This window comes from Zea mays, chromosome 3 (assembly GCF_902167145.1).
Source record: "Zea mays cultivar B73 chromosome 3, Zm-B73-REFERENCE-NAM-5.0, whole genome shotgun sequence".
Taxonomy (NCBI): Eukaryota; Viridiplantae; Streptophyta; class Magnoliopsida; order Poales; family Poaceae; genus Zea; species Zea mays.
Genome location: NC_050098.1, coordinates 233,405,860 through 233,422,684, shown reverse-complemented (window position 1 = coordinate 233,422,684; position 16,825 = coordinate 233,405,860). Strand labels below are relative to the sequence as shown.

Sequence of the window (16,825 nt, the reverse complement as noted above, 5' to 3'; positions counted from 1 at the left end):
AGGGCAGAGCGGGGCCACGCCAGACCAAGATTGGCAGGCCCCATACCTGCAATATCTCCGTCGAGGAGAGCTACCCCTCGACCAAGTCGAGGCTCGGCGGGTAGCGCGACGCGCCAAGTCATTCGTCTTGCTGGGCGACGAAGAGGAACTCTACCATCGCAGCCCCTCGGGCATCCTCCAGCGATGCATCCCCATCGCCGAAGGTCGGGAACTGCTGCAAGAAGTACACTCGGGGGCTTGCGGCCACCACGCAGCACCCCGAGCCCTTGTTGGAAATGCCTTCCGGCAAGGCTTCTACTGGCCAACGGCGGTGGCTGACGCCACTAGAATTGTCCGCACCTGCGAAGGGTGCCAATTCTATGCGAAGCGGACACACCTGCCCGCTCAGGCCCTGCAGACAATACCCATCACCTGGCCCTTCGCTGTATGGGGTCTGGACCTCGTCGGTCCCTTGCAGAAGGCGCCCGGGGGCTACACGCACCTGCTGTTCGGCAGGCGATGGATGAAGGAACTCCCCTCGGTGGTCTGGAGCCTAAGGACGACGCCGAGTCGTGCCACGGGCTTCACGCCGTTTTTCCTGGTCTACGGGGCTGAAGCTATCTTGCCCACTGACCTGGAATACGGCTCCCCAAGGGCGAGGGCCTACACCGAACAAAGCAACCAAGCCAGCCGAGAGGAATCGCTGGACCAGTTGGAGGAAGCTCGGGACAGGGCCTTACTACACTCGGCGCGGTACCAACAGTCCCTGCGACGCTACCACGCCCGAGGGGTCCGGTCCCGAGAACTCCAGGTGGGCGACCTGGTGCTTCGGCTGCGACAAGACGCCCGAGGGAGGCACAAGCTCACGCCCCCCTGGGAAGGGCCATTCGTCATCGCCAAAGTTCTGAAGCCCGGAACATACAAGCTGGCCAGCAATCAAGGCGAGATCTACGGCAACGCTTGGAACATCAAACAGCTACGTCGCTTCTATCCTTAAGATGTTTTCAAGTTGTTCATATACCTCGCACCTACGCAAAGTTTAGTTGTCAAGGAAGGGTCGGCCTAGCCTCGGCAAAACCCGACCCTCCCTCGGGGGCTAAAAGGGGGGAGACCCCCTCTGCGTCGAATTTTTCCTCGAAAAAGGATCTCTTTTTAGCAGGATTTCTTTCGTGCTTCTTGACTACTTCGGAAAGCGGATCCTGGAAACGACGAGGTACACGTAAGCAGCCAAGGCTGACCGAGCCAAGGGACTCCTACGCCTCCGGGATACGGATACCTCACTCGTCCCCTTCTGCGATAAGTAACTTGCGCTCGGATAAAGCGACTCCGTGGACCGAACGAGTCATCACGTTCGGAAGCTCTCCTGCCGAAGCAGTCCTTCAAGCTTTCTCGACTAAGTCGGGGACAGGGCCTCATGGACGGGTGAAAGTACGCGTAAGCGGCAAGGCCGACCGAGCCGAGGGATTCCCACGCCTCTGGGATACGGATACCTCACTCGTCCCTTCCGCGAAAAGCAGCTCTTGCTCACACAAACATCCCTGTTACCGACGAAGTCCAGATGCTCGAAACAGGAGGAAAAAAGGCGCAGCTTCGCAAGTGCAGCGAGGGTGTTTTCTTCTGGCCTCGGCGGCCGCAGGAAGCACACGCTACAAGATGATCGGATCCTGCAGGCTCGGGTCTTCACGCCGAAGGGAGCTGTAGCACCCTCGGCATCGACGACGTCTTCAGCAAAGCCCGACCCAGCCTCGGGCGGCGCCGCGGTCCAGGGGCTCCTCCGGGAATCCGGCCCGAGCAGGCGGCTCAACCGGTTACCCCTGGGGCCTCGGTCAACCGGCTCCCAAGGGCGCCAGCCCGATCCGAGGCCTCGACTGATCGACTTTGGCGTCGGCCCCGCTGACGGACAACACGGCTAGGCTCCGGCCAACCAGGTTCCCATTCTCGAGCCAACTCCGCCTCTGTTCATACTGATATCGCTACCCCCGGCCTCGATCCACCGAAGGGCGACCGAGGGGTCTCTTCAACTAAGCTAGAGGAGCCTCACATAACAAGGCCGAACGGGCCGAGGGATTCCTACGCCTCCGGGATACGGATACCTCACCCGTCACCTTGACACGGGGCAACTCATGCTTGGTAAAGCGGTTCAGATAATCAAACAGGCGAGACCTAGTGCTCGAAAATGAGGAAAAAACACGGCTCCGTGCCAAAATTACATACACGTTCAGGCCTCGACAGCCACAATGAACGAACTCACTGGCATTCGAAGTGCCATTACAAACGGAAGGCTCTTGTTCGCAGTCCCACTCAAGGGATGCGAACAAGCCATCAAAGCCAAAGAGCGGGCCGCCCCCAAGCGCTCCGGTAGATCCTCGCTGCCGTCGTCACCCCGAATGCGAGGGGGAAGACGGAATGTTGCATCCTAGCTGGACAGCAACAGTTCGCCTTCCCCGGCATGACTGGAGGACAACTCCGTCGCAGCGCGGGAGGACGATTGCCACCACCAGAAGCTGGAAGAGGAGGTGGTTCGCCGACCTGCATGCGAGATAGAGCCCCGGCTCGCCTCGGCCCCCGCCCCAGCGAGGATGACGAACGCACCCGACGCTGAGGGCGGGACCGCAGCCTGGTCTGTCTCCCCCCATCCAGGAGCTGGAGGCCACCGTCTTGGGTGGCCACCGGCGGGAGGGAGCAACCAGGCTGCCTGATGAAAATCCTTGAAGCCGAACGATGGCTGAGAGGTACCAACTCCCATGGAGTTGCGTTCCTCCAACGAGGAGGCGGAAAGGCGGCGGATACCCCCCATCCGGGGGCTTGGAAGACGGGAAGACCCGACGCTTAAGGGAGGAAGAAGACATGGTTGCCTTACGAAGGGAGCCTCCCTCCTTTTAAAGCCAACTCCCCCTACGTGCGCCCCCAAGCGCCGCGGGCCGAGTCTTCTCCAACACGCTCCAAGGCCCTCCCCTGCGACTCGGGGGCTGGGTCCCGCACGTCATGCAAGCCGGCTCAGGGCAGAAGAAGCCAAACCGCCGCGCATGGTGCGCACGACCGTCCAGCGGTTACAGGCGACCCCCCATTTTCGCCCAGACCAACGGGCGGAAGGGGCGGGCAGCCATGCAGGCGGCATGCAACCACGCCAGATGGACGCGCTTCTCCGACTTCTGACACGCCAGCCTGGAACCCAGGCCCACGCGTCGAGCAACCGGCACGCCAGTTGCTGCATGCAAGCAACCGCACCGCCACTTGTGCCACCATCGCGCCTCTTCGGTTGCGAAGCCTGTGCCACGACTCGAGGCGACCCAACAGCGCCAGACTGGCGCGTCGGTCAAAGCGACCGAAAGTGGGCCAGCAGTAATAGCGGTGGCAGGCGGGCGGGCGCAGCAGTCACGTCGTCAGCCAGGCTCACGTCCCATCCTGAGACAGCAAGGGAGCCTCCTCTCACGGCGTGAAGACGGTGCACCCGTGACCCATTCCTCGAACGGATCGCACGCGCGCAACGACCGCCCCGCCAACCACTCACCCCGTCGCATTAACTCCGCGGCGAGACACGCGGCGCTTCTGGCAGGAGGAGCGCGCGACGCTTCACCTTCGCCGTAATAACCGCGTCAGAAAAGGTACGCCATATCGTCCGATTTCGTATCCTTTTCCGTTTTCCTCTTTCTCTATCTCTTGCAACAGGGACCGGGAAAGGGGGATACCCCGAAAGGGATCCTTCTCCGCGAAGGAACCGGGCTCCGAGCCCCCCATTACTGATCAGGGGTTCGAAGGCTGGCCCCCCGAGGGTTCAACAGTCGCCTCAGATCGCGTGGGCCCGACACCCACTACTGGTCAGGGGTTCGAAGGCCAGCCCCCCGAAGGGCTTCATGGCCGCCTCAGGCCACTCGGGCTCCGCGCCCATTACTGATCAGGGGTTCGAAGGCTGGCCCCCGAAGGGTTCACAGTCGCCTCAGACACCGAGCGAGGGATGACCAGGGGTACGTTCGATACATAACCGAGGCTCGGGCTGCGCTCCCGAGGTACCCTAGGACATTTCCGAGACCAGTGGGAACGATCTTGTAACGGAATCCCATCGGAGGGAGGCATCGAGCCCTCGGACCCCGTCGCCAGGGGACCGGGTCCGGCAAATCACCCGCAGGTACTTTTGGGCGTGCCTCTGGGCCCCTAGCCGACCCCAATGAACGGGGCACGGACGTCCACTCGGATTACCCGCTTGCAGCTCACCGGAGACACCATATTCGGTGCCCATCGAGGGTAACATGGCGCACTCCCCCCCTCCTCCTTGCGGAAAGGCGACGTAGGGGCGTATGTAAAAAGCCGAGTCTGTCCCTGATCGTCCTCTCGCCCTGAGCAGAGGCTCGGGGGCTGCTCTCGCAAAAACCGGCTCCGGCCAAATCGTTGACAGCGTCAACATACCAGCCCGAGAGCTTGGGCCCCGACCGTGCACCCGGGCTACGGCCAGTTCGCATGAGGGAACGACCAGACCAGCCAAAGTATTAAGACCTCGAAGGAGTGTAACCACTCCTCCGAGGCCTCGGGGGCTACACCCGGCGGGTGCGCTCGCGCGCACCCACCGGAACGAAATGCAACCGAGAAAGGCTGGTCCCCTTGCAAAAAAGTGCGACAAAAGCCTCCAAGCGAGTGCTAACACTCCCTTCGAGGCTCGGGGGCTACTGTCGGGGACCATAATTAGGGGTACCCTCAAGACGCCTAATTCTCAGCTGGTAACCCCCATCAGCATAAAGCTGCAAAGGCCTGATGGACATGATTAAGTCAGGGATCAGTCCACACGAGTGACTCGATCACGCTTCACCCGAGCCTAGCCTCAGCCGAAGGCAGCCGACCTCGAGAGACTTCCGTCTCGCCCGAGGCCCCCCTTTTTATGGCGGACACATCACCGGCTCGCCCAAGGCCTTGGCTTCGCTCAGAAGCAACCTTGACTAAATCACCACACCGACTGACCAAATTGCAGGGGCATTTAACGCACAGGAGGCCTGACACCTCTATCCTGACACGCGCCTCCGGCAGAGCCGAGGTGACCGCCGTCACTCCACCGCTCCACTGGCCAGTCTGACAGAAGGACAGCGCCGCCTGCGCCACTCCGACTGCAGCGCCACTCGACAGAGTAAGTCTGACAGGCAGTCAGGCCTCGACAAAGGCGCCACGGCGAACTCCGCTCCGCCCGACCCCAGGGCTCGGACTCGGGCTAAGACCCGGAAGACGGCGAACTCCGCTCCGCCCGACCCCAGGGCTCGGACTCGGGCTAAGACCCGGAAGACGGCGAACTCCGCTCCGCCCGACCCCAGGGCTCGGACTCGGGCTAAGACCCGGAAGACGGCGAACTCCGCTCCGCCCGACCCCAAGGCTCGGACTCGGGCTAAGACCCGGAAGACGGCGAACTCCGCTCCGCCCGACCCCAGGGCTCGGACTCGGGCTAAGACCCGGAAGACGACGAAACTCCGCCTCGCCCGACCCCAGGGCTCGGACTCCGCCCTGGCCTCGGCCGAACGACTTCCGCCTCGACCGACCCCTTGGCTCGGGCTCGGCCACGGCAACAGAAGGCAGACTCAACCTCGGCTTCGGAGGAAACCCCACGTCGCCCTACCTAGGGCACAGACCGCCACGTCAACAGTAGGCGCCATCATCATCCCACCCCGAATCGACTCGGGTCACGGAGAACAAGACCGGCGTCTCATCCGGCCAGCTCCGCCAGAGAGGCAATGATGGCGCTCCACAAGCTCCATGACGACGGCGGCCCCCAGCTCTCTTACGGAAGCAGGACGACGTCAGCAGGGACTCGACCGCTCCAACAGCTGTCCCTCCGCCAGGCTCCGCCGCACCTCCGACAGCCACGACATCACGCCAGCAGGGTGCCCAGATCTCTCCGGCTGCCACATTGGCATGTACCTAGGGCGCTAGCTCTCCCTCCGCTAGACACGTAGCACTCTGCTACATCCCCATTGTACACCTGGATCCTCTCCTTACGACTATAAAAGGAAGGACCAGGGCCTTCTCAGAGAAGGTTGGCCGCGCGGGACCGAGGACGGGACAGGCGCTCTCTTGGGACCGCTCGCTTCCCTCACCCGCGTGGACGCTTGTAACCCCCCTACTGCAAGCGCACCTGACCTGGGCGCGGGACGAACACGAAGGCCGCGGGACTTCCACCTCTCTCACGCTCGGCTCCGGCCGCCTCGCCTCTCCCCCCTTCGCGCTCGCCCACGCGCTCGACCCATCTGGGCTGGGGCACGCAGCACACTCACTCGTCGGCTTAGGGACCCCCCTGTCTCGAAACGCCGACACATGTGTAGCCTCACCACCTACCTGAATCACCTAGTCGGTGAGCTTATTTGCAATCCATAAGGTTGTCTTTAGTGGATCGTGTAAAATAGGGGACACAACACTGTAGACGACGTTGTTTGACACTGCTTGTAGAGTAAAGTTTGAAATAGAGGATGATATACGTGATGGAACAAAGGATCAACCGGAGATGACCTAATGCCCTCCGTGGCTCCCACGATCATGCACACTCGAAAATCTCATGCATAGACATCGATAGACATGGACTAATGTAAAAAAAAGTTCATCCAAAATTATTCAGTAACCCAAGTCAATCACTAATTTTAACATAATTGATGAGTTCTTAGGGAGCCACGTTCTTAATATTTTAGTTCTTCACAAACTTGCAGTCCGAACAATTTTATATGTAGCATACAAGTAAGGGCAAAGAATTTGCTAATTTTGATAGAGATCTAAACTTTGTTCCTACTGCATAAAAATGTAACCAATGGCAAAAATGTCAAAGTAGTCATTTCAGGTAGCTACAACTTTACATAGAGTCTACTCCATATAAAGTTGTGGAGTGGAGCAGCAATTTGTAGAGTGGGAGCCATATGGAGTCTCGCCTGCCAATTTAGAATTCTAGGTCTGAATACCACATCAAACAGACTGGTTGAGTAGATCTCTCATTTCATCATCTATTTTAAACTGTACTATACAAATAATATTGTCATATATAGTTTCGATTTTTCTAATTTACGCTATCTATGGAACACAGTCTCAAACCTACGGCCCAAACGGCGCGCTTTCGGCCCGCGATTCCCTCCTAACAACGGAGGGAGGGAGAAGTGGAAAAAATCGCCTCGCTTGTTGGCCTCCGTCAGCCCGCGCCTCCTTCCTCCGTCCTCCGGCTCGGCGGTCCGCCGCCCTCCTTCATCCTCCGGCTGGAGGCCCTCCTCCACCCCCGCCTCGCGGCCCTACACTCTCGTTGGGTCGGCACCCGTGCCTCCCATTCTCTCCTCTTCTCTCGCTCGAGCGCCGCGGCCTCTGCTCGCTCGGTCGAGGCTGAAGGACGGGACAAAGCGCAGATTGACCACCGGGCGTCGGAACCGCCGCCGCTGCCGCCGAAGGGGTTATAAGATCAGATGGGGACTTCGGTGCAGGTGACGCCTCTCAGCGGGGCGTACGGGGAGGGCCCCCTGTGCTACCTACTCGCCGTCGATGGTTTCCGCTTCCTCCTCGACTGCGGATGGACCGACCTCTGCGATACCTCGCAACTTCAACCCCTCGCAAAGTACACATCTTCTTTCTCTCGTGACTTGTCAGCTTAGCTTGTAGTCGATTGAGTTACTAGTGTGGAAGTGGCTCCTGCGCCCGGCGCACATTTTAGTACTCCTTCCGTCCACAAAAGAAGGCAATTCTCCCTTTTCGAGGAGTCACAAATTGAACTTTGACCATAATTACATAAAAATTACAAACAATTGTGGCACAAAATAAGTAGCATTAAATCGATTTAGAAGTATGTTTTCATAATAAACTTAGTTAAAGACATAAATGTTAATACTATTCGTTGTAAACTTGGTCAAAGTTAAACTAGTTGATTCACATATGTCCCATAGTTGCATTCTTTTGTGGACAGAGGGAATACACCTTTTCGACGAATTACCTCTGGTACTGTTTTAAAGGAGTCGCCTATGTGTCTGGGCAGTGGTCCAACGCCTAGGTGCCTTGCTCGCCTACCTCGCCTAGGCACACTCCAACGCCTTGTCTCGCCATACTGCTTTAAAAACCATGACCTCTGGCGGTGTGTCGGGAGTTTAGTTGGCGCTGTGCTCAGATGGATTGGCGACTGGCCCAATGCAATGCGCAACATCGATTTGTTCAGTTGCATTAATCAAGGGACTAAGGGAGTTGTCTAAATTCTGGCTGATGATTGGTGCCTCTGCGTGACTAGTAGATGGAGAGTAGCTCGTGGTTTCTACAGTCCTAGTTTTTTTTGTGCTGCAACCTATGCTATCTCCATCTTGTTTCAATGATTGACTGATGTGCTTGCACATTTATGTGTGCGTGTTGTAGGGTGAATGTTCACAAATCCATGTCCATCCAAAGGTGTAGTCTCCATCTTGTTTCAATTTATGTATGTGTGAATGGCTATTGTGCCACATCTTCTATGCCTAAGGTGTAGTCTAGTGTAATCGACGCACTTGCTCATATCTGTTGTTTCTTGTAAGAGGATGGAAATAAGTCTATCTGACGCTGTAAAACCATGTAGCTCCTTATGTCCAAACTTTGGCCTCTTTGTGTAACACCATGCCAATCACAGTGCATTGCCTTGTCGCTGATTTATCCTTTCACCATTCATTTTCCCGCCATTTGTTGTAATACATCTTATAGATGCAAGGATGCACTCCATTTTTCTTTCCAAAATCTACACTCAGCAGTTGAGTACTTGAGTAAAGGAGATACTTCCCATCACTGCAGATGCATACATGTCATTGGTGTCAATATGCTATTTATCGTCGTAGCAAATTGATTGTTAGTTTTCACTTACACTAATAGGCACTGTACATTTTTCAGGGTTGCACCAACTGTAGATGCTGTTCTTTTGTCACATCCTGACATGATGCATCTAGGAGCTTTGCCTTACGCTATGAAACACCTTGGGCTGTCTGCACCAGTTTATGCAACAGAACCCGTGTTTAGGCTTGGCCTTTTGACCATGTATGACCATTTCCTGTCTCGATGGGTAAGCGTCATGGTGCTTGATATTTTCCTAGGGCGTACACTTTTCAACCACTCCTTTAAAATGCCATATAGTCTCCTTCCCTCCCTCCCAATATGCTAAAGAAAACTGGACTTCACTTTGTAGTCTATATTTGTTCAGTGTACCCTTACCTGTTAATCTTTCTTTTGCAGCAAGTTTCAGACTTTGACTTGTTTACTCTAGATGATGTTGATGCTGCATTCCAAAATGTTGTGAGACTGAAGTACTCACAAAATTACCTTCTGAATGGTCAGTAAGGTCATGATGATTGTACCTTAACAATGATATACATTGTTTTAGCATGCTACACTGCATCTGCTCACATAATATCTTTTGATAGATAAAGGTGAAGGAGTTGTTATTGCTCCACATGTGGCTGGGCATCTTTTGGGGGGGACAGTTTGGAAGATTACAAAAGATGGGGAGGATGTTGTGTATGCTGTTGACTTCAACCATCGGAAAGAGAGGTTAGTTTTTCTCTTTTTTTTCAGAATTAATTTAGTGTTTTAGGCATAAAATACCAAAATTGTTGTATTTTCCCAGGCATTTGAATGGCACCGTTCTTGGATCTTTCGTGCGGCCAGCTGTTCTGATAACTGATGCTTACAATGCTTTGAACAACCAAGGCTATAGAAAAAAGCAGGATCAAGATTTCATTGGTACATTACTTGGCACTGTATCTGCTTTTATTATTCTGTTTCTTTAGACTTTTGCAGTTTAAGCAGTATTCCTAAGTTCTAGCATCTGAGTTTTGTCATCTCATGATGAAGTTCATTCTTGTTTTTTATAGAGCTCCAAAATGATGGGGTTTTTACCTTTTATATAGATATGTGATGCATCCTAGCCATGGTGTTGTACCATCGTCTAATGCCATCATCTTTCATGCAGAATCATTAATTAAAGTTCTGGCAACTGGTGGAAGTGTGCTACTTCCTGTTGACACGGCTGGTAGAGTGTTGGAACTTCTTTTGTTATTGGATATGGTAAAAATCTCTGACACTATTGCTGGACTCTGTATTCCTGTTAGTTCAATAATGTGCTATCGTCTTGTTATGTTACAGTACTGGGATGAAAGGCGATTGCAGTACCCTATCTACTTCCTGACAAATGTGTCGACAAGTACCGTTGATTATGTCAAGAGTTTTCTTGAATGGATGGGTGATCAAATTGCAAAATCTTTTGAAAGCAGTAGAGCCAATGCCTTCTTGTTAAAGTATGACCTCAAACATAAGTTCTAACTAAACCTTTCGTTGGTTCTTTTTGTGCTATGTTCACTTACAAATCCTCTTTTAATGCATATAATGAAGTCACAGTTTTATATTTTCTCATCTGAGTTGTTCAGTTATTAGAACTTAGAAGTCTACATTTGACCTGTACTTTTAGCTTTTTTAACCAATTCTGCCCCTCAGATTTTGGATATTTGTATTAAATGAACAGGTTTTCAATAATAAATTGTGGTCCATCTGATCTGATTCTATTATTAACAACCTTTGATGTTCAATGTCGCAGAAAGGTCACGCTGATAATTAACAAAGAAGAGCTTGAGAAATTGGGAGATGCTCCAAAGGTTAGGGTAGCATAATTATCTGTTTCTCTTTCTCTACTATACTGTTGGAACCTTGAACTAAACACTTATTTAGTAGGTGGTTCTGGCATCCATGGCAAGTTTGGAGGTTGGCTTTTCTCATGACATATTTGTGGAGATGGCAAATGAAGCAAGAAATCTAGTGCTCTTTACTGAGAAGGGACAGGTACATTCCTGTGTGTTGCTCTTGTCATCAATCTTCACATGCTCTCACTAGTTAGCAATCTGAAATGACATGCCACAGGAAGTATTTAAGCTCCCGAATTATGACTGCTTGAGTGCTGACAGTGCTTGCCCACACTTAAACAAATTGAATATGATTATGAAGCCTCACTTTGATCAAACTACCATTCTTTTAATCCTAATGTTCTTTCACTTACAAGCATGAGTATCATTATACAACTACCTGATCAGAAAATATTTGCTCTCCAGTTTGGGACACTGGCTCGAATGCTCCAAGTGGACCCACCCCCTAAAGCTTTAAAGGTCACTATGAGCAAGAGGATTCCTTTGGTGGGTAATGAACTAAAGGCTTATGAAGAAGAGCAAGAACGGATAAAAAAAGAGAAATCGCTAAAGGCTAGCCTTGTCAAAGAAGAGGAGCTAAAGGCTTCTCATGGATCAAACACAAAGGCTTCTGAGCCAATGGTCATTGATGCAAGCTCATCTCGAAAATCTGTGAATGGTATAACACGCCTAGATGTTAATCTCTCTCATAACTTACCACACATGCAACCATAAAATATTTTATTGAAATGACTTACATGCAACCTTAAATATGGCATATCTGTCGATAATGAGTTCTAGAGTACACTTGCTGTTTCTTTGATTCAGCTCTACTTTTTTTCTGCTTGCTTCAGACAATGGCTTGATCAAGTTTGATGTCACTCTTCATGATTACTAGTTATATGCCCGTGCGTTGCAACGGGGTGGGGAAGCGGGTGGAACGATGACTAGACTACAAATATAATTATTGTTTATTTCTAAACATCAAAATATGTGTGGTCTGATAGTTAACCTCAATTTTCTAGAGCAGTCGGCTTGAGTTAGAGTGCTCGCTTTGCACTATTTTTTGCGCGCGCTGAGCGTGGGGAGGGTGAAGCCGTGGTAGCAACATGTGCCCATATTAGGTTCTTAATAGAGAGTAGTATAGATAACTATATTGAAGTAGGCAAGACAATGCTTATGCTAACATTTCTGCCGTTCCATTTAGTTTCTACAAACTTATGCTGTAAGGTTTATTTCTATTTGATGTGACATGTTATGTATAGTTGACTATCATTCTTTACTTTGTGACACTACCAGCTTCACATTTTGGTGGGAACAATGATATTCTCATAGATGGATTTGTCCCTCCTTTAACCAGTGTTGCTCCAATGTTTCCCTTCTTTGAAAACACTGCTGAATGGGACGACTTTGGTGAGGTCATCAACCCTGATGATTATATGATGAAACAAGAAGAAATGGATAATACTCTGATGCTTGTAAGTTTGCTTATACACCCATGTGGCCACATGCCTCTTGAGTCTTTAAAGTTGATCATATGTAAATTACCTGTCTGTCAGATATAGTTATTGTTCATAACACTGAGTTGCATTGACTGGAAGATGACGGTGGTTTCATTGGATCAAATTAGCCAACTCTGTGTTTTCCTTTGTGATAACTGAGATGTTTTGAACAGAACTGGAAATACATGAAACTCGGTATAAGACGACCATCAATTGAATTATTTTGGGTTCTGACAAGCATGTATTCTTCAGGGCCCTGGAGATGGATTAGATGGTAGGATCGATGATGGCTCAGCACGCCTGCTTCTTGATTCAACGCCCTCAAAAGTCATTTCCAACGAGATGACTGTAAGTTTTTCCCTCCTTGTTTTCTTTCATTAGTTTCTGCATCAATTGCAGAGCTAGATATATGTCTATATACAGATTGAAATTTTACACGTGCGCCGGTATACTGAACATTTTTTCAGGTTCAAGTGAAATGCTCATTGGTTTATATGGACTTTGAAGGTCGCTCTGATGGGCGTTCTGTAAAATCAATTATTGCTCACGTGGCTCCACTGAAACTTGTATGTGAATTTAATTTGAAATATTCTTTCTTGTGCGTGCATGGTTTAGATTTTACACTTTAAACTAAAGAATGCTACTTTCTGGAGCATATTCTTTCTTTGGCGCACACATACTGTTATACTTCTCCATGGCAAAGATAACCTTTTGAATTCTCCTCAATTCCATTTACTTAAATATCTGTGGTACTGAGTCTGACACCAAAGATGGTAGGGTATGCCATTTCTAAGCATTTTTTGGGATGACATGCCACTGCAAAACTTTATTTAAATTGAAAGTGCCTGCTGCTTGTTTGATTAGTTGGCACAAAATTTGAGTGGCCTGGTACTGTTATCCTTGTGGTTAATGGTTGACCTGTACATAGAAAGTTGTTATCTTATGCTGAATCATGCATTACTTTTTGCAGATCCTGGTGCATGGATCAGCTGAAGCAACTGAACATTTGAAAATGCACTGCGCAAAGAATTTAGATTTGCATGTTTATGCTCCACAGATTGAGGAAACTATTGATGTAACATCAGACTTATGTGCTTATAAGGTTAGCATCTTAACTACACACTCTCTTTAAGTACCGAGTAGAACCTTTGCTTAGGAGGTCATGAAGGTCAGGCAACCTATAATATACTAAATGTGCTACTTATCTGATTGTTGGAACAAATGAGGTAAAATCAAACCCCTGTCATGTACTAATCACTTAAATTTAATTAAGTTATGCAATTCAGTGGTAGAGCCTACTGTCTGTAATCGGAAGGTCCCGGGTTCGAGCCCCAGCCTCTGCATATTATGCGGGTAAGGCTTGGCGCTTAAAGATACACTTCCCTAGACCCCGCACAGTGCGGGAAGTCTACGGCACTGGGTACGCCCTTTTTTTATCAACACTATGGTCTTCTAGTGGGCAGCAATAATACCCTTGTGTATGTGTCATTACCTAGGAGCCTGTGTTCCTGACATAACCGCATCATGCACAGTTGGTATGTTGCATATTGCTTCAACCTTCCATATGCTTAACTTTGTGATGTTTGTGCTATCATATCATATATCTCAGGTACAACTTTCGGAGAAGTTAATGAGTAACATCATTTCTAAGAAGGTACGAGCTATATTTCCCTAAATCATTATCATTCATTCTTTCTGTTGTTATTAACAAGCTCCAAAGAACCTTGTTATGACAATCCAATGGTCTAACTTCTCTTTTGTATAGTTTAGCCCTCAGATCAAACCAATTGGGTTTATTATAGAAAAAAATGCTCATTGCAAAATTCCTTCCATATATGGCATTTGTTGATTTGAGTGTTTCTTGTATTGATTGTTACTGCATGTTCAGTTGCTAGCTCTAAATAATATCGAACCAGTTGCATTGATTATTGAACTTCAAAGGCTTTGCATGCCAAAAAGTTGTCCATACCTATAGATCTTTTAAGGCAAGTAACATGTTTTTCATCCTTGAAACGGTTAGGTTTTAAACACTGTACTTTGTTATATGCACTTACTTGATTACGAATCATTGTTATGAAACCACTAACATTAGCATGATCTGCAGTTGGGTGAGCATGAAATTGCTTGGGTGGATGCAGAAGTTGGAAAAGAAGATGAGAAGCTTATTTTGCTTCCCCCATCGTCAACACCACCACCCCATAAGCCTGTTCTTGTGGGTGATCTAAAGTTGTCTGATTTTAAACAATTTTTGGAAAACAAAGGCTGGCAGGTAGGTTTATTATATTGAATTGTGAGTCTTTGTGTCTTCCTTGGGACCTATATGGCCATTATCCAAACTTGTAGTTTTAGGAGTGGAGATGAATATTTCATTTAGTAGGATTTTTCAGTTGAACGTGAGAGGATCAAATATGTTGAGATTCAGGTGTGATAAGTATGCTGAGAAGAAATTTGTTCTTGAACTTTCACTAGCCGTAGCATACTGCGACATACTAGATGACACTTGTTTCCTGCACATGCTGTTTAGTTCCACATAGCCTATACTCCGTCCTATAAAATAGGCCATATAATTTTTTTGGCACGGTCTTTAAAGTGGAACTTTGACCATTTTTTAAATATGCCATCAATAAATACAAAATGAACACCATATTAAAGTACTTTTGAATATAAATCTAAGTAATATATAATGCATACACTAAAACTATGTATTTTTGGTTGAATTATTAGTCAAAAGTTTTAAAGCATCGACATCTTTAAAAACATGCATGCACAAGCGTTGGTTGATGAAAGGTGCAGCATATGATTTTTGGTTGGATAATATTAAGCAGGCAGGGATAAATAATCTTTGTTGGTGTATACTGAAACCATTGACATAGTCGCTAAGGAAAGAGCTGTTGCAGGTTGAATTTGCCGGAGGTGCTTTACGGTGTGGCGAATACATCATGGTGCGCAAAGTTGGTGATTCTATCCTAAAGGTAGCTTCCGCATCATTTAGTAGCAATACTCCTTTGCGTGTTTTGGCAGAACTTGATATGCTCCAGTTCAAGAACTATGATTTAGAACTTGTTATGTTACATGCATACATGCCTTAGTTTTTTATGACCTGTACCAACAAAATTGCACGAGCATAGTTGATATGGCTTGCCCGGTGGTGTGAGGCTTAACACACTTAGGCCCTTTCTGGATGCAAAGCTTTTTTTTGGAGCTCTAGAAATACCATAGTTTGCAAAATAATTTGGTCCTCAAGCAGCAATATGAAATGTTTGGATTGAAGAATCCTTTTAGTTCTGAAAGTTATGTTGCTTAAAACTGTAGCCTTTTGGAGTTTTTAGAACTCCACTCTGAACCTTGATTTCGCACGTCTAAAAATGCAGTTTGTTGATACCAAACAAGGTATTATACGTCTGTGATGCGATTATTATATATATTGCAGGGCAGCACAGGGTCCCAGCAGATCGTCATCGAGGGCCCCCTCTGCGAGGACTATTACAAGATCAGGGAGCTTCTGTACTCGCAGTTCTACTTGCTGTGAGGCAACGTACGGCAAAGCTTAGGCTTTATTTACATTGGTTATAAATTATTAGATTAGATGTTGACTGTAAGACTATCCTGGTGTTTTCTGTTTTTACATTGTTTGTTTCCCCTTTCACAAGCTTAGGCTTGTGTTGTCCGAAATTTGGCGTGGGATGACCGTGACAAAGTTTTGGCATCAGTTTCCGGATGACCGTGGTTAGTATGCTGAAGCTTGTTTCGTCCTTCATCATTATGGGCATGTGTTCTATATTGATCGTATTGACTCTTTTTGAATTGGTTGAGCATATTTTAAATCTTCTTCCCCTTGATACCTTCTTTCATCAACATCAAAGCTGACTACCAAGTGGTCCAAGAACGATGACAATGCATCCATCCAAAGAAGAACAAAAACAACGACGACAAAGCGTCCACCTATTTTCCACCTAGGGGTGCAATCAATCAGATCGGAGATGGGTAATGCTTGTATCATATTTTCTCTTTAGATTTAGATTAGATATATTTTCTTTTTAGATTTAGATCAGATACGAATATTATTGGTCTATGACCGTAAGATTTGAATGGATATCAATATATCTTAAATACCTATACTCTATGCGGCTATGTTTTTGTTTTTTATGTTCCATTTTAATTTTTATCGATTTTTTTCGTTTGTTTTTATCATTTTTGTCATTCCACTAGTCCCGTTTTCAAAATAAAATGTAAAAATCATAATGGAATAGTTATCTTGATCGATCCCAATTGTTTTCGTCCCTCGAGGCATGCATCCAATTTTCAATCATCTACCTACGCGATATGGCCACCACAACCGCATTACGAAGCACAACAGAAACTGCTTAGCTTTTCAGCATGTTTTTATAAAAATCGTTTTAGTCAAAACCGTCTAAAATTAATATAGACATAGAATTGGTCAAACTGTTTCAATAGTAGGAAATCGTTACTTTCTACGCCATAAACCCTATGTACCATTTTATCTTTCTCCGTACATAATCTCTATGATACTTAGATTATCTCCATAAGCAGATTCTTATGACAGCTAGATTTTGAGAAAAGCTGAACTAAATATGTCCGTATAGGTGACCAGATGGGTCGGACTATATGGGTCAAACGAGACACGATCATTTTGGCACGGTACGGTGCCCGGACCGACACGAGACATGTCATAGGTCGTGCTTGGCTTGGATACAACCGCATAGG

At 48.3% G+C, this 16,825-nt stretch overlaps 1 protein-coding gene across 4 annotated transcripts; it reads left to right on the top strand.

Annotated features, from left to right (window-relative positions):
• The first annotated feature begins 7,014 nt into the window (after positions 1 to 7,014).
• On the top strand, positions 7,015 to 16,223 carry IDP798 (Cleavage and polyadenylation specificity factor subunit 2). Of its 4 annotated transcripts, NR_182144.1 has the most exons (20): positions 7,043 to 7,537; positions 8,821 to 8,989; positions 9,160 to 9,256; positions 9,348 to 9,474; positions 9,551 to 9,666; positions 9,896 to 9,990; positions 10,069 to 10,220; positions 10,517 to 10,574; positions 10,651 to 10,758; positions 11,025 to 11,277; positions 11,898 to 12,076; positions 12,353 to 12,448; positions 12,568 to 12,666; positions 13,071 to 13,202; positions 13,710 to 13,754; positions 14,205 to 14,369; positions 14,998 to 15,072; positions 15,531 to 15,635; positions 15,756 to 15,826; positions 15,964 to 16,223. NR_182144.1 is itself a non-coding variant. In XM_035965918.1 (19 exons), the coding sequence occupies exons 1-18, from the start codon at positions 7,389 to 7,391 to the stop codon at positions 15,627 to 15,629; spliced, it is 2,214 nt and encodes a 737-aa protein (XP_035821811.1). In that variant the 5' UTR covers positions 7,015 to 7,388; the 3' UTR covers positions 15,630 to 15,635; positions 15,756 to 15,924. The 4 variants fall into 4 exon arrangements, 2 of the variants coding, with proteins under 2 accessions (XP_035821811.1, NP_001151557.2); XM_035965918.1 differs by lacking the exon at positions 15,964 to 16,223 and having other exon boundaries at positions 7,015 to 7,537; positions 15,756 to 15,924; NR_182145.1 differs by having other exon boundaries at positions 15,531 to 15,826; positions 15,964 to 16,154.
• The last annotated feature ends 602 nt before the right edge of the window (positions 16,224 to 16,825 follow it).

Excerpts from the sequence above, each read along its gene's own strand:
- IDP798 (XM_035965918.1), top strand. The coding sequence starts at position 7,389 with ATGGGGACTTCGGTGCAGGTGACGCCTCTCAGCGGGGCGTACGGGGAG. Across the intron at positions 9,475-9,550 it reads TTCAACCATCGGAAAGAGAG|GCATTTGAATGGCACCGTTC; the intron begins GTTAGTTTTTCT and ends GTATTTTCCCAG. Across the intron at positions 10,759-11,024 it reads TCTTTACTGAGAAGGGACAG|TTTGGGACACTGGCTCGAAT; the intron begins GTACATTCCTGT and ends TTTGCTCTCCAG.